This window comes from Nycticebus coucang, chromosome 5, assembly GCF_027406575.1.
Source record: "Nycticebus coucang isolate mNycCou1 chromosome 5, mNycCou1.pri, whole genome shotgun sequence".
NCBI classification, from domain to species: Eukaryota; Metazoa; Chordata; class Mammalia; order Primates; family Lorisidae; genus Nycticebus; species Nycticebus coucang.
The window spans coordinates 53,562,581-53,580,214 of record NC_069784.1 but is presented as its reverse complement, the minus strand read 5'-3'; the positions used below and the strand labels follow the sequence as shown (position 1 = coordinate 53,580,214).

Sequence of the window (17,634 nt, the reverse complement as noted above, 5' to 3'; positions counted from 1 at the left end):
TTGACTTGTGGTCAAAAGAATCCTTTTTTTTTTTTTTTTTTTAAGTGTGGGGATCTTAAATGTACATTTTTAACAAGCTCCCTTAGGACTTTTTACCCATGAGGAAATCTGAAAACTACCACCTGGGGGTTATCCTTGACTTCCCTCTCATTCTAGTCCATTTCTGTTCTAATTAAGTCATTTTTTTTTTTTTGAATGGTAGCTCTCAAATCAAGTCCTTTCTTTCCATTCCCACAACTGACCTCTAAGTCAGTGTTCCACCTCAACTCTTGATTTCTGTGCCTCCAATCTCACATCAGCCAGCTCACTCACACATCACTGTCAGATCAGTCTGTTCGAAGGCTCTTTGGCATGCCCTCACTCAAAATTCTTCACTGATTTCCTGCTGCCAACTAGATGCATTCTAAACTATTTAGCCCAAAATGGTCAAGATACATGCTAACCAAACCTTTTCTCTAATAATTTCCATACTGAGATTATTGGAAAGCTGCTTATGTAGCATTACTTGAGCTCCACTCAAAAATACATTTGGAAGGCTATATAAAAATGTCTCCATCTTCTGTAATCTTTTGCTAGGTTATTCTCTTTTCACTGCTTAAAAAGGTATTTTTCTGAAGTGTCCATAGCTCAGTGGGTAGGGTGCCAGCCACACACACGGGAGCTGGCACATTCAAACCCGGCCTGGGCCAACTAAAACAATGGCAACAACAACAAAAATAGCTGGGCGTTGTGGCGGGTGCCTGTAGCCCCAGCTACTTGGGAGGCTGAGGCAAGAGAATTGCTTAAGCCCAAGAGTTTGAGGTTGCTGTGAGCTCTGATGTGATGGCACTCTACCGAGGGCAACAAAGTGAGACTCTGTCTCAAAAAAAAAAAAAAAAGTATTTCTCATAAACAAATACAAGTACTACTTTTTGGAAATTGTTAAGTCAAACGTTCCTCCAATATGAAATTCAAATGTGTCCCTGCCTATAACTCCTGCCTCGCACAGTAACTTTACTGAGGTTCTTCCCTTATCTGCAACCCCTATCTTCTGATTAATTCTGTGCTTTCCTTTAAATAGGTCTAAATAGGTCACTTCCCCCATGAAGCCTTTTTTGACTACTCTAATATATAGATATCTTTCTTCTCACAAGAACACCTGTAACACTGATTAAGCAGTCTATTAAGAACACAGCAATTTAAAGAAAGATGGAGACTTTACCTCTTTCATGTTAATATGGATGGAGCTGGAACATATTCTTCTGAGCAAAGTATCTCAAGAATGGAAAATAAAGTATCCAACGTATTCAGCCTACTATGAAACCAATTTATAGCTTTCATAAAGCCATAACCCAATTATAGCCCAAGAATACAGGGAAGAGAGAGAGGGGAAGGGAGGGGGGAGGATGGATGGAGGGTAACCGGTGGGACCACACCTACGGTGCATCTTACAAGGGTACATGTGAAATTTACTAAATGTAGAATATAAATGTCTTAACACAATTAACTAAGAAAATGCCATGAAGGCTATGTTAACCAGTTTGATGCAAATATTTCAAATTGTATATAAAACCAGGACATCGTACCCCATGATTGCATTGGTGTACACAGCTATGATTTAATTAAAAAAAAAAGCAATGCAATTCATATTGTAATTTCTCTTTTAATATACAAATGATTTATAATTCGTCAGTTCTGATGCAGCTCCTTAGTCACAATTTAACATGGAACAACTGGGCAAGAGCAGTATGAGTGACTCTGCTCTTTCCTTGGTTTAGCTTTGACCTGAAGCTAGTTGCTCTCTGGAGAATATATATGGACTTTAATGCAGTGGAGCCCCAGGATCCTTGCCCCTTACAAGTCCCGGACGGTATTGAGGGGAAGGCCTCAGTTCATTCTCACCTAGCTCATTTGATCCTGACCCTTCCCCTCTCTTGGGTTCAGGGAGCTCCTTGGGTTTTCTTGTTCCCACCCAGGCAGGGAGGGCTAGTGTCCAGCTGAGGGTTCTCCCTCCACTGGGCAGGGGTCCGTGCCTGGATGGCCAGTGCATGGACTGGCCCAGCCAGCTCCTCGGACAGGGCGGCGTGTACCAGCCTGTGCCGTTGCAAGGGGCTCAGTCCCTCGAAACGAGAGCTCACCACTGCTACGCGGAAATGCGTTTCGCTGCCGGATGGGACCGCATGGCCGCCGCTCTCGTTGCGTAGCTCCAGCACCTCGGGGCTCAGGGCCTGTTTCAATTTGGCACGAATGGCGGCCTCCACCGGACCGACAGTCCAGGATTCCGCGCTGGCCCGGGATAAACAGACGCGGCCAGCCATGGAGACCAGGTGCAGGATCCGCTGCCCACTCAGCATCGGCTACTGCAGAGAAGCGGACGTAAGTAAAGAGGGTCACGGCCTTCCGCTTGGAGATAGCTCATCCCCCCCGCGGTCCCGGCAACCTTCCCCACCCAACTTGCCCCAACTCCCAGCCCGCCCCGTAGGGAGTCCGCCTTGACGCCACCCTGCGATACCAGAGACAGCGCTCTTTCTCTGTGTGACGTGGAGGAATCTAGCCTCTAGGTGTGGGTAGTGGAGTGACGGCGGGTGGGGGGGGCTTAGAGAGGCCCGTACCGGAGGCGCCTTCGTTCGTAAGGGCATTGCAAAGAATGGGCTGGAAGCGGCAAAAGTAGGGTGTGTGTAACTCTGTGCCTTTGGCTGAGCCGATGCCCCTGAGACCCCTCTGAAACCCAGTCTGGGGTCTTTCTATCTGCAGCCTCGGCTACTGCGATTCCACCTCAGCGCCAGAATTCCGGACGTTCAGGGAGAAGAGGCAGCGCGGCGTCCCGAAGCGCGCTGGGAAATGGAGTCCTGTGGCCGGGAGGCACCGCGCGCGCCCGAGTGCTCACGGGAACTGTAGTCCCTGCGTTTCCCCCCTCGAGAGCACTGGGAAATTCTGAACCAGAACGAGCAAAGACAAAGGGATTTTTTTGCGCAGTTTGGGCTTCGATTATTCTTTCTATTTTATTGAGAATAGAGCTTGTAGATCATCCGGTAGAGGTGAACCTGTGGCTTTAACGAAAGTTGTGGCCTTTCTGGTCCTTAAGTGTGGCCTTTTGATTGAATCTAAATTCTATTTATTTATTTATTTATGACAGGGTCTCGTTATGTCGCCCTCCATAGAGTGCGGTGGCATCACAGCTCACAGCAACCTCAAACTCTTGGACTCAGGCGATTCTCTTGCCTCAGCCTCCCAAGTAGCTGGGACTACAGGCGCCCACCACAACGCCCGGATATTTTTTTGTTGTAGTCCTCATTTTTGTTTAGCAGGCCTGGCTGGGTTTGAACCCACCAACCCTGGTGTATGTGGCCGGTGCCCTAACCACTGAGCATGGCCGCTGAGCCCGACTGAATCTAAATTTTACATAAATCCTTTCAACGAAAGAGTTGCAGCAGAGAAAGATGGAGATTTCTTGTCTCCTTTGGTGCTTAAAAAACAATGATCTTGGGTGGTGCCTGTGGCTCAAAGGGTAGGGTGCCAGCCCCATATTGCCGGAGGTGGTGGGTTCAAACCCAGCCCTGGCCAAAAACTGCAATAAATAAATAAAAAATAAAGCGTAGGCCCCAATTTGTTAAAAAAACAAAAAAACAGGGCGGCGCCTGTGGCTCAGTGAGTAGGGCGCCGGCCCCATATGCCGAGGGTGGCGGGTTCAAACCCAGCCCCGGCCAAACTGCAACAAAAAAATAGCCGGGCGTTGTGGCGGGCGCCTGTAGTCCCAGCTGCTTGGGAGGCTGAGGCAAGAGAATCGCGTAAGCCCAAGAGTTAGAGGTTGCTGTGAGCCGTGTGACGCCACGGCACTCTACCGAGGGCAGTACAGTGAGACTCGGTCTCTACAAAAAAAAAAAAAAACACAAACAATGATCTTGAAATCAGGAAGTCCCCGGTATAGCAATACCGTGTGCTAAGCCCTGTGCAACTAAGCATATGATGCCAAGGAGCCATATCATCCAGAGTTTAGGGCGTGCAGGTGGGAAAGAGAAAACTTCCAAGAGGAAATTTAGGAGAACAGTCTAGATGCGATAGCATGAAAACCCATTTTTCATTCCCTCGTTGTAAGATATAGCTGTTGTTGCTGAACATACGAAAGGTGGAGGGGAAAGAATTTTGAGTGTCTTTCTTTGTAGGATAATTAGGGTATGGTTGGTTATGTAAGGTCCATGCCCAGGGGGTAGAGATGATAGGAATCAGGTATGGGGAGAGAAGGCAGGGGCCAGAGCACCTTAGGCCTTGTAGCCTTTGATAGGTGATCTTGTTTTTATCCTAGGAGGAGTGGGAAGTTAATGAAGGTTTTAAACAGGATATGACAGAATGAGACTTTTCCAAGATGATATTTTTAAATGTATTTAGATTTTATTTTATATTGTTAATATTTTACATATTTGGGCGGCACCTATGGCTCAGTGAGTAAGGTGTCAGTCCCATATACCTAGGATGGTGGGTTCAGATCCCGCCCCGGCCAAAATGCAACAACAACAACAACAAAATAAAATTAAAAATTAAAAAAATATATTTTACATATTTATATATCATCTAAGTTTTCCCCAACTTCTCATTTTGAAAAATTTCAACCCCACAGAAAAGTTGAATAGCGCTAGGCAACACATTTCATTGGATTCACCACTTTCTGCCTTTATATATATTATCTACTTATACATCTGTGCTTATACTCTAGTATGTGACCCCTAAGAATAAGGATATTCTCCTACAGGACCACAATATCCTTACCACATTCAAGAGATTTAACGTCTAATGACATAGTATTTTCCTTAGCCTTTGGCTGGACATGTTAGTTCATGCCTGTAATCCTAGCACTCTGGGAGGCCCAGGCAGGTGGATTGCCTGAGCTCTGAGTCAGAGCAAGACCTTGTCTCTACATAAATAGCCAGGCATTGTGGCTGGCGCCTGTGATCCCAGCTACTTAGGAGGCTGAGGTGAATCGCTTGAGCCCAGGAGTCTGAGGTTGCTGTGAGCTATGATGTTGCCATGGCACTCTACTCAGGGCAATAGCTTGAGACTCTGTCTCAAAAAAAAATTTTTTTCCCCCTAGTCTTTTAAAAATATTTAAAACTTTCAGAACAGTTGGAAGATTAGTACAGTGAGTAACTTATTTACCTACCCTTTACCTAGATTCACTGATAACACTTTGCTAGACTTGCTTCGTATTTTTCTTTGAATATGAGTGTGTATAATAACAATGATAAAAGAATTATTTTTGCTGAATCACTCCAGTTCGGTACAAAATTCTTTACAACTTCACTGCTATATACTTTCCACATATATCTCCTAAGAACAAGGACATTTTCTTTCTTTCTTTTTTTTTAGAGACAGAGTCTCACTTTGTCACCCTTGGTAGAGTACTGTAGCGTCACAGTTTACAGCAACCTTCAGCTCTTGGGCTTAGGTGATTGTCTTGCCTCAGCCTCCCAAGTAGCTGGGACTACAGGCACCTGCCACAACGCCTGGCTATTTTTTTGTTGCAGTTTGGCTGGTGCCGGATTCGAACCTGCCACCCTCTGTATAGGGGGCCAGCGCCCTACTCACTGAGCCACAGGCGCCGTCCACACCTAGGAAATTTAATAGTCATCCAATACTATTGGGAGGTGTAGGAGACTGAGCACCAGGCTTATAGGAGTGGTCACTGGTTCTTGAGGGAGGCATTATCTCTGTAATGAGATAAGATCAGTAGGTCTTTAAAGCACTCAGTTGCTTGAGGGCTTGTCTCCAGGCTGCAAAACATCTCCAAGCCAGCTAGGATGTTTTTATCTCAGTCAGTAGGGTGCCCGCCATATACACCTAGAGTGGCAGGTTCGAACCTGGCCCGGGCCTGCTAAGCTACAATGACAACTACAACCAAAAAAAAATAGCTGGGCGTTCTGGTGGGTGCCTGTAGTCCCAGCTACTTGGGAGGCTAAGGCAAGAGAATCACTTAAATCTAAGAGTTTGAGGTTGCCATGAGCTGTGACACCACAGCACTTTACCCAGGGCGACAGTTTGAGACTCTGTCTCAAAAAAAAAAAAAAAAAATCGGTAGCTCAGCAAGCAGGGGTTGGACCTCGCACAACTGTGGGATGTTGCATACTGTTTCAATAAAAGGCCCACAGCAGAGGTTACTTGAGGCTTCCCTGCACCTATGGGAAGTCCACCTCTTGTGAACATTTGTACTTCTATCTCTGTCCCAGCTGTTTTATTTGCGTGGCGACGGGGTGCCACAGCAGCACCGACAGGGAGGTTCTAGCGTAGAACCGCAGTAAGGTCCCCAGGAAAGGAGAGGAGGCCAGTCCAGGGACTAAGAAAGACTTTTCAGAAGAGGGTAAAAGGAGAATGGAGACTGAGCAGGTGTCAGCTCACACTTGCAATGGGGCAATGAGCCTGGAGTACTACTGCCTGGGGCTCTTCACCAGTGCTGCTCAGAATTATGGAGCATCCTTAGGGTTGGGATTATAGGCATATCCTCAGTACCTGCTAGGATATGAATTGGGTGTTTCCAAGAACTCTGGCCTTGAGGCACTCCAGGAGTTTGGGGAGGGGATTGTTGGTTGCTAACCTGATTTCTAAAATGGCTGTACTCCTGTCAGTTATGAGAATTCCTTTCCCACAGCTATTATCTAATATATGGTTTTTTTTTTTTTTTTATGGAGTCTCCCCTTGTCACCCTCAGTGGAGTGCTGTGGCGTCCTCGCTACAGCAACCTCAGACTCTTGGGCTCAAGCAATTCTCTTGTCTCAGCCTCCCGAGTAGCTGGGACTATAGGTGCCTGTCCCCGCACTCAGCTGTTTTTATTATTATTTTTTTTTTTAGAGACAGAGACTCACTTTGTCACCCTCGGTAGAGTGCCGTGGCATCACACAGCTCACAGCAACCTCCAACTCCTGGGTTTAGGCGATTCTCTTGCCTCAGCCTCCCGAGTAGCTGGGACTACAGGCACCCGCCATAATGCCCGGCTATTTTTTTTGTTGCAGTTTGGCCGGGGTCGGATTTGAACCTGCCACCCTCAGTACATGGGGCGGGCGCCCCACTCACTGAGCCACAGGCGCCACCCCCAGCTGTTTTTAGTGATGGGGTCTCCCTCTAGCTTACGCTGGTCTTGACCTGGAAAATTGAGGCAATCTGCCTGCCTCAGTCTCCCAGAGTGCTGGGATTACAGGAGTGAACCACTGTGCCTGGCTTTATTATCTATCTAATATATGGTTGACATTCAAATTTTCTCAACTTTCTCATTCCTGTCTGCTAAGGTTTGAATATGTTCCTTTTAAAATTCATGTTGAGGCTCGGCACCTGTAGCTCAGGGGCTAGGGCGCCAGCCACATACACCAGAGCTGACAGGTTCGAATCCAGTCCGGGTTGTAGTCGCCCACTGACAACTACAACCAAAAATAGCTTGGCGCTGTGGCCGGCATCTGTAGTTCCAGCTACTTGGGAGGCTGAGGCAAGAGAATCGCTTAAGCCCAAGAGTTTGAACTATGAGCTGTGATGCTATGGCACTCTACCCAGGGTGACATAGTGAGACTCTGAAATTTAATCCCCAGTGTGTTGGTATTAAGAGGTGGGACTTTTAGGAGGTGATAGGCTATGAGCACTCTACGCTCAGGAAGGGTTTGATTTGTGCCTTACGGAAAATGCTGGAGGGAGGTAAGTTTGCCCCTTGTGTCCCTTCTGCCATGTAAGTGATACCAGAATTTCAATCTTCAGTAGGTCCTTGGTCTCGGGGATTCGAAGAATGAACCCACGGACCACAGATCAGTGGTAAGATAGCACTTTTATTAGAAGTTAGAAAGGAATACAGAAGAAGTAAAAAGAAATTCTGGAACTGAGGAACTCACCCAGGAGTCTCCAGGTGGGGTCTTAAGTCTAGAGGATTACACATGACTAGAGGGTGAGGTTATCAGGTCCTTTACAGTCTTTGTCCCTGAGAAGGGATTAGGGTGTGCTCCTTCCCAAGGTGGAACCACCAAAAAACTGTCACAGGTTGCTTTGTTCATGATCTTATCAGAGCCCAGATGGTGTGTCCCAAAAAAGGCAGTCTGCTTGTGCCTGGAAATGGGGGTCTGACTTCTGAGCTCACCCGGGCCTAGAGAATAGGGGGCTCCCTGTCTAGCCCTGAGTGGTGGAATCCTGTATCATAAGGACACCTGAATGGCACTTCTATGAGGAACTGTCTGACTTGCCAGAGCCTTTATCTTGGATTTCCCAGCCTTTGGAATTGTGAGAAAATAAATTTGTTTTTTTATAAATAACCCAGTCTGTGGTGTTTTGTTATAGTAGGCAAACAAAGACAGTGCCCTACATAATATTCAATTTTTGGAAATGCAATCAAGGATAATGCATTGTATTAACTTTGACTTTAAATTTGTATTTTGCAAAGATCACTGGCTGTAGGGTGGAGAATGGGTTGTTGAGGAGGAATGACTGGGAGCAGGAAGACCATGTGGGAGGTTACTGTAGCAGTCTAGATGAGAGACAATGAACACTTGGACCAAAGTAGTGCTGGTGGTGGTGGTGGTGATGATGGAGAGGAAGTGTGGCTAACAGATGTATATTAGGATGGTGAAATTTACAGGATATGGTAATGGCTTGGTTATAGAAGAGGAAACATGAGGGTAATTATAAGGTTGTGCATCTGGAATTGCAAAAATTGTACAAATAATTCCTGTATACCTTCACCCTGATTACTCAGATATTAACATTTTACCAGGCTTGCTTTATTTCTATGTATCTATCTACACATATGTAATTTTTTCTGAACTATTGGAGGGTTTCAGAGATACAATTCACTTAATTACCTGTGATAGTTTGATATTTATGTGGTATTTATTTATTAGAGATGAAGTCTCTCTCTGTCACCCAGGCTGGAGTGCAGTGGCATGTTCATAGCTCACAGCAACCTCAAACTCCTGGGCTCATGTGATCCTCTTGTCTCAGCCTACCAAGTAATTGGGACTACAGGTACATGCCACAACACCCAGCTAATTTTTAAATTTTTTGTGAGACAGGCTCTTGCTATGTTGCCCAGGCTGGTTTTGGACTCCACTCAAGTAATCCTCCCACCTGGTCCTCCCAGAGTGCTGGGATTACAGGCATGAGCCACCACATTAGCCCTGTGACGGTCAATTTTAATATGTCAACTTTGCAACTATTTCTGTGTTTCTGGGCTATTGGTACCTGGATATTAGGTCAAATATTACTATGAGTCTGTGAGGGTATATAGAATGAGATTAACAGTTGAATTGGTAGACTGAGTAAAGGAAATTGCCCTCCGTAATGTGGGGTGGGCCTCATTCAACCATTTGAAAGCCTGAGTATAACAAAAAAGCTGATCCTCTCCCAAGTGAGAAAGACCTCCTTCTGCCTGACTGCTTTGAGACTGGGACCTTGGCTTTTTCTTGCCTTCAGATTCTAACTGAAGCATTTGGCTCTTCCTGGGTCTTGAGGCCTGGCCTTTGAACTTAAAACACAGGTTCTCAGGCTTTTTTTTTTTTTGTAGAGACCGAGTCTCACTTTATCACCCTCGGTAGAGTGCCGTGGCGTCACACAGCTCACAGCAACCTCCAGCTCCTGGGCTTAGGTGATTCTCTTGCCTCAGCCTCCAGAGTAGCTGGGACTACAGGCGCCCACCACAATGCCCAGCTATTTTTTGTTACAGTTTGGCCAGGGCCAGGTTTGAACCTGCCACCCTCAGTATGTGGGGCTGGCACCCTACCCACTGAGCCACAGGCGGCACAAAGTACCTTTGTACCTGGACTACACCATCTGCCCTTATTGGTCTCAACTCACCCTTGGGACTTGTTAGCCTCCATAATCAATAAGGTAACTCTTACTAATAATACCTATCTATCTATCCCTTATTGGTTCTGTTTTCTGATAAGAAAAAAAAAAAAGACTTTCACATATAAACAGAATATAATTGTCAATCTGCAAAAATTAACATAGATATAGTACTATTATTTAATAATTAAGGCTTATTCAAAATTTGCCAATTGTTCCACTAATGTGCTACATATAAAATGAAAAAAATTTTTTTCTGGTCTGGAATCCAATTTAGGACCATACATTACATTCACCTCTTATGTCTATTTTCTATTAATCCGGAACAGTTCCTTAGTCTTTGTTTGTCTTTTATGACTTTAATTTTTTTGGAAGAGTACAGATCTTTTATTTTGTACAATGTCACTCAATTTGGGTTTATCTAATGTTTCTCTATGGTTAAGATTTAGCATAATGCATTTTGGCAGGAATACTGCAGAAGTGATGTTGAGTCGTCAGGGAAACTTACCAGGTGCACATGATCTTGACTTTTCCTATTACTAGTGATAATTCTCATCATGCAATTAAGGTTTCTCAACTGTGAAATTATTCATTTTCTGTCTGTATATGTGGGAAATACTTTAAGTCTATGTAACTTCCTATTCCCTATTAAACTTTTGTTCACTAATTTTAGCATCCAAGAAGTACATTTTTTCTTTTTTTTTGAGACAATCTCACTATGTCACCCCTAGTAGAGTGCAGTGGTGTTATAGCTCACAGCAACCTCAGACCCTTGGGCTTTAGAGATTCTCTTGCCTCAGCCTCTCAAGTAGCTGGGACTATAGGCACCTGCCACAATACCCAGCCATTTTTTTTTTTTTCCAATTTGTCGTTGTTTAGCTGGCTGGAGCTGGGTTTGAACACACCAGCCTGGGTGTGTGTGGCTGGTACCCTATCTACTGAGCTACCGGCACCGCCCCTAAGAAGTGCATTTGAGGCATTCCTTAGTTAAGGGTTACTGAAGATGGAATGAAATCACTGGGGGCAGGTGGGAGACTGGGGTGAAATCACCTAGGGAGAGAGTATATGGTGAGAAAAGAATCAGAATGTTTATCAGAAAGACTGCTCTGGCTAGTGTGTGAAGAATGTATTTGAGGAGTGGGAAGAATAGAAGCAAGAAGAGTGCAAAAGTCTTTGTTAGGAGATAAAAGATAGCTGAGAGAAGTTGGGGGGTGTCTGTAGTCCCAGCTACTTGACAGACTGAAGCAGAAGAATTGCTTGAGCCCAAGAGTTTGAGGTTGCTGTGAGCCATGACACTACAGCACTCCAACCAGAGTGACCGAGTGAGACTCTCTCAAAAAAAAAATAAAGAAGTATTGGATAGTTGAGTGAATTAAGATCTGAATGGAGAAGGCCAACATCATTTTTATTATTGTTGTACAAATAAAAGCTTTCCAAGTTGTAAGCGCCACAGGGCAAGCTCTTTATTTGTAATAAAAACACAGTCATAGGGGCGCCGGCCCCATATACCGAGGGTGGCGGGTTCAAACCCGGCCCTGGCCAAACTGCAACCAAAAAATAGCCGGGTGTTGTGGCGGGCGCCTGTAGTCCCAGCTACTCGGGAGGCTGAGGCAAGAGAATCGCTTAAGCCCAGGAGTTGGAGGTTGCTGTGAGCTGTGTGAGGCCACGGCACTCTACCGAGGGCCATAAAGTGAAACCCTGTCTCTACAAAAAAAAAAACAAAAACACAGTCATAATAATAAATACTATGTAATGAAGGTCTATCATATCAAAACTTTTAGAAGTTTTAAGCACTGTCTTATGGAAGACATCTCATGTGTAATTAAAGAAAACAAAACAAACAATAATAAAACACTTAACTGTAGGCCGGGCACAGTGGCTCACGCCTGTAATCCTAGAACTCTGGGACGCCAGGGCGAGTGTATCGACTGAGCTCACAGGTTTCAGACCAGCCTGACCCAGAGTGAGACCTCTTCTCTAAAAAATAGCCAGGCATTGTAGCGGGTGCCTGTAGTTCCAGCTACTTGTTACCACAAAGTGAAGAGTCTGTCTCCAAAAAAAAAAAAACACTCATCTGTAACATGAGGATTGGTATATACAACAAAGTACTCATTACTTTCCCAATGATGATTACTTTAATATTTGTTCATTTGAAAAGAAAATTTGTACTTAGTTATTGAGGCATAATTCATACATAAGAAATTTACATATCTTAAATGCATGTCTTAATTTTACATGTGAATACATCATGTCAAAATATAGAAAATATCCAGAATTGGGCGGCGCCTGTGGCTCAGTGAGTACGGCGCCGGCCCCATATGCCGAGGGTGGTGGGTTCAAAACCAGCCCCGGCCAAATTGCAACAAAAAAATAGCTGGGCGTTGTAGCGGGTGCCTGTAGTCCCAGCTCCTTGGGAGGCTGAGGCAAGAGAATCGCGTAAGCCCAAGAGTTAGAGGTTGCTGTGAGCCGTGTGACGTCATGGCACTCTACCCGAGGGCGGTATAGTGAGACACTGTCTCTACAAAAAAAAAAAAGTATCCAGAACCTTGGAATTCTCCCAGGGAAGTTTTTTTTGTGTGTGTGTGTGTGTGTGTGTTTTTTGGCCGGGGCTATGTTTGAACCTGCTACCTCTAGCATATGGGACCGGGCCCTACTCCTTGAGCCACAGGCGCCACCCATCTCCCAGGGAAGTTAACTACCCTGTCCCTAATCTTTCTTTAACACCATAGATTAGTTGTATCTGTACCCACCCACTCCCAAACAGAGTCCTTCTCTGTCCCACCTCAGCCTCTGGAGGAGCTCAGACTACAGGTGTGTACCACCATGCCTGGGCAATTTTTTTTTGAGACAGAGTCTTACTTTGTCACCTTCAGTAGAGTGCTGTGGAGTCATAGCTCACTGCTCCAACTCTTGGGTTCAAGTGATTCTCTTGCCTCAGCCTCCCAAGTAGTTGGGACTATAGGCACCCACAACAACGCCCGACTATTTTCAGAGATGAGGTCTTGCTCTGGCTTAGGCTGGTCTTGAACTCCTGAGCTCAGGCAATCCACCTGTCTCAGCCTCCCAAGTGCTAGGATGATAGGTGTGAGTCACTGCGCCTGGCTCACTTGGCTAATTTTATTTATTTATTTATTTATTTATTTTGTAGAGACAGAGTCTCACTTTATGGCCCTCTGTAGAGTGCCATGGCCTCACACAGCTCACAGCAACCTCCAACTCCTGGGCTTAAGTGATTCTCTTGCTTCAGCCTCCCGAGCAGCTGGGACTACAGGCGCCCACCACAAGGCCCGGCTTACCGACTGAGCCACAGGTGCCGCGCTATTTTATTTATTTTTTTTGAGACAGTGTCTCACTTGTTGCCCTCGGTAGATTGATGTGGCATCACAGCTCACAACAAGCTCCAACTCTTGGGGTTAAGTGATCCTCTTGCTTCAGCCTCCCAAGTAGCTGGGACTACAGGCACCCACCACAACATCCGGCTATTCTTGTATTGCAGTTGTCACTGTTGTTTTAGCATGCCCAGGCTGGGTTCAAATCTTCCAGCCTTGGTGTATGTGGCCAGCACCCTACCCACTGAGGTATGGGTGCTGCCCTAATTTTTTTTTTTTTTTTTTTTTTTTGTAGAGATAGAGTCTCACTTTATCACCCTTCCGTAGAGTGTGGTGGCATCACATAGCTCATAGCAACCTCCAGTTCCTGGGCTTAGGCAATTCTCTTGCCTCAGCCTCCCAAGTAGCTGGGACTACAGGTGCCCACCACAACACCTGGCTATTTTTTTGTTGTTGCAGTTCGGCCAGGGTCGGGTTTGAACCCGCTACCCTGGGTATTGGGGCCGGCGCCCTACTCACTGAGCCACAGGCGCCACCCTGCCCTAATTTTTTATTTTTGGTAGAAGTGAGGTCTCATTCCTGGTTAGGCGGGTTTCAAAGTCCTGGCCTCACCTGATCTTCCCACCTTGGCCTCCCAGATTTTGCCTGTTTTTGAACTCATATAAACAGTGAATTTATTTGTGTTTGTTTTCTTTAGCTCAACATTACATCTGTGAGGTTCACCCATATTGGTAGCAATTTGTTCATTGTCATTGTCATATGGCATTGCAGTATATTAATACATCACTTTCTTGTACATGCTTTTTTGTTTTTTTTTTTTGAAGTTTTTGGCCCAGGCCAGGTTTGAATCCGCCACCTTTGGTATATGGGGCCGGCACCCTACTCCTTGAACCACAGGTGCCGCCCACTTGTACATGCTTTTTATCGGTCATAAACATTTATTTCTGTCTGGAATATCCAGGAGTAGAATTGCTAGGTCATAGGATATACTCAATATTTATTTTTGAAATGGCAAATGTATTCAAGGAATTTTGAGAATGGCCCTGCTTTCTTGGTGCCTGGCATTGTTCTAAATATTTAACATTCATGAACTCTTTTTAATTCTTACAACAGCCCCACAAAGTAGGTACTATTATTACTCTTGCTTTATCAATGAAGAAGCAGAGACCCTTCAAGATTAGGTAACTTGCCAGTGGTACCAGATCTGGTAAACGAACATAGTGAATCAGGCTGCAGATCTTGGCTCTTAATAATTAAGCTATTCTGCTTCTGTATTAGTCAGGGTCTTGCAGAGAACCCAGAATGAATTGGAGACGTATATGATTTATTATGAGGGACTGGCTCATGAAAATCACGGAGGCTGAGGAGTTCCACGGTCTGCTGTCTGCAGAACCAGGACAGCTGGTGGTGGAATCCTAGCCAAAATCTGAAGGTCAGAGAACCAGGGGAGCCACTGGTATAAGTCCCAATATGAATCCAAAGGTCCAAGAACTGGGGCCTGATGTGTGTCCTGGTCTGAGGCTGAAGAACTCATAACGGGAACAGCAATGTCCAAGGACAGGAACAAATAGATGTCCTCTGTCAAGCAGACAGCAAACTTGCCCTTCCTCCAGGAGGCCCTTAATTTTTTTGGATGCCCACCTTATATGGTGAGGGTGATCAGAAGCACCCTCACAGAGATACCCTGAAATAAGCTTTACTAGCTATCTGGGCTCAGTCAAGTTGACACATAAAATTAACCATCCCAACCTCCTAATCCAGTGTTGGGGCCTCTCAGTTCCCTGGCTCTGTGTTAGGATCTTCACATTTATTCTCACTTATTCTAACAATTCCATTGTGGTAGAATATATTATTTTATTTAATTGATGAGATTCTATTATATCTTCCATCATTCTGTTTACCATAGTCTATTATTCATAATTGGCATTTAGTGTGTTGATGAAAAATAAATTATTTTAGAAAAGAAAATGTTAATTCTCTAAGAGTATTGTTTCATTTACTCATGCCAAAATCATTTAACTAGAATAGCCAGGTAGAAAGAATCAGAAATTCTTTGTTTTTTTTTTTTTTGAGACGGTTTGGCTCTGTCACCCAGGCTAGAGTGCAGTACAGCGAAACTTCTGGGCTCAAGTGATCCTCCTGACTCAGCCTCCTGAGTAGCTGGATTATCAGTTTGTGCCACCACACCTAGCTAATTTTTCTATTTTCTGTAGGGATGGGGTTTCACTATGTAGCTCAGACTGGTCTGGAATCCCTGGCCTCTAGCAATCCTCCCCCTTCAGCCTTCCAAAGTGTTGGGATTGTAGGTGTGAGCCACTGTGCTTGGCAGAATCAACTCTTGATTCAAATATAAGGAAGACATGGTCTCTCCCATGAGGTGGTTACAGAAAGGAGGTGAGAGCGATATTAAAGCTCAGTACAAAGTGATAAGTGCTATTGGCAGGATATGAACACAGAGACATGGATACACCAAGGCTGTTTGTGTGGAAGTAGTGAAGGCCTCATCTATTTCCTCATTTAAGAAGGTTTTACATGGAATCTAAAGTGTTAAACTTAATTTTCTTTCTTTCCTTCGGGGAAGAAAGTAAGGCTGGATAAGTTAAATGACTTTATTAAACACTGATTACCTACCCTGTTTCCCCAAAAATAAGACAGTGTCTTATTTTAAGGTGTGCTCCCAAAGACACGCTAGGTCTTATTTCCAGGGGACGTCTTATCTTTCCTGTAAGTAGGTCTTATTTTCGGAGGATGTCTTATTTTCGGGGAAACAGGGTAGTTATTAGTTAAAGAGTATAAATATGGTGAAGAGCATTTTCCTTGAGTCAGGCAGACCTGGGTTCTAATCATGTCTTAAGTAGCTCTGTGACCTTCAGTAAGTGTTTGAACCTCTCTGAGCCTGTTTATCCATGAAACACATAATTGAATCTACTTTGTAGGTAGTTACTAGCATAACGTTTATCGCATACTAAAGGTTCAACGTAATTTTCTTTTCCCCTTTCCTCACATCACAAGACACTATGATAGAAGTAAAAAGAGATCAGAAGTCAAAGAGAAAGGGAGGTCAGCTGGCTCCTCAAGCAGGGCCTCTCAGGGTACCAGGATTGTGGTGGGGTCCTCATTACCTGGATTTTGATCTCAGCCTTGTTAAGTCTGAAAAGTTGACACCAGAATGTCCAGAATTGATTGGCTTCTTGAGGAGGGAGCCATGTTAATAAAATACACAAGAAATTTATGAATAGTCCAGAATGTAAATTCACTACCTTCTAATGATGGGCATAGATTTCTATAAGTGGATCCCCTCTTCTTGGCCTCATTTTTATTTTAAAATATAATAACCAGGAAGTTGTTAATTGAGCACAAAATCTGAGTAAAGACTTGGATAGTCTTGAGAAATACTTCTCCCAGGCTGTGAGAAAAGGCTGACGTTTTCATTACCAAGAACTCCTCCAGTAGCCCAAACTTTTTGGTTTACCGGATATATGTTCTTCATCTTGGAGAAACACAATGTATATAATTGCCACTTTTTTAGACTAGATGGAACACACCTTTCAGTTAACACATTCATCTTCTCAAATGAGGTAATATAATCAACTGGGGCTGGGCACAGTGGTTCATGCCTGTAATCCCAGCACTCTGGGAGGCCAAGGTGGGTGGATGATCACCAGAGCTCACAAGTTTGAGACCAGCCTGAGCTAGATAGAGAGAGACCCTGTCTCTAAAAATAGGTGGGTATTGTGGCTGGCACCTGTAGTCCCAGCTGCTTGGGAGGCTGAGGCAAGAGAATCGCTTAAGCCCAAGAGTTGGAGGTTGCTGTGAGCTCTGACTCCACAGCACTTACAGAGGGTGACAAAGTAAGACTCTGTTACTTGAGCCCAAGAGTTTGAGGTTGCTGTGAGCTGTGACCCATGGCACTCTACTGGGGGTGACAGAATGAGACTGTCTCAAAAAAAAAAAAAATATATATATATATAATCAATTGGGTTAGAACTATCTTGTTACATTTTACTATTGAGGAAACACTCCCATCACCTCTGATGGGAGTTGGGTGTTTCCCAACTCCGTAACTGTTTTCTTACCAGTACTCTCTGGAGACATTTCATCACAGACTTGCTTGTACTGGTGCCAATTATGTGTATACCCATTGCCCAATAAATGCCAGTTGAATGAAAGGTGAGGACAAAGGAAAATCAGAAAAGGGCCCAAAGAATAGAATATTTATTTTTTTCTCTGTAGTATTCTACCTCCTGTTCTTATGGGATTCTCAAAAATGGGTAAAAATGGTGTGGGGAATGTAGAACCCCTAAGGGCTGAGACGCTGGGGAGTAAGAAATAGAAGGCCACGGGCGGCGCCTGTGGCTCAGTGAGTAGGGCGCCGGCCCCATATGCCGAGGGTGGCGGGTTCGGACCCAGCCCCGGCCAAACTGCAACAAAAAAATAGCCGGGCGTTGTGGCAGGCGCCTATAGTCCCAGCTGCTGGGGAGGTTGAGGCAAGAGAATCGCTTAAGCCCAGGAGTTGGAGGTTGCT

General features: G+C 44.8%; 1 protein-coding gene across 2 annotated transcripts; it reads right to left on the bottom strand.

Annotated features, from left to right (window-relative positions):
* Positions 1-53: 53 nt before the first annotated feature.
* Positions 54-3,513, bottom strand: BOLA1 (bolA family member 1). Of its 2 annotated transcripts, none has more exons than XM_053592861.1 (2): positions 2,592-3,513; positions 54-2,339 (listed from the first exon to the last, which is right to left on the bottom strand). In XM_053592861.1, the coding sequence occupies exon 2, from the start codon at positions 2,331-2,333 to the stop codon at positions 1,920-1,922; it is 414 nt and encodes a 137-aa protein (XP_053448836.1). In that variant the 5' UTR covers positions 2,334-2,339; positions 2,592-3,513; the 3' UTR covers positions 54-1,919. The 2 variants fall into 2 exon arrangements, with proteins under 2 accessions (XP_053448836.1, XP_053448835.1); XM_053592860.1 differs by lacking the exon at positions 2,592-3,513 and adding an exon at positions 2,438-2,585 and having other exon boundaries at positions 56-2,339.
* Positions 3,514-17,634: the final 14,121 nt, after the last annotated feature.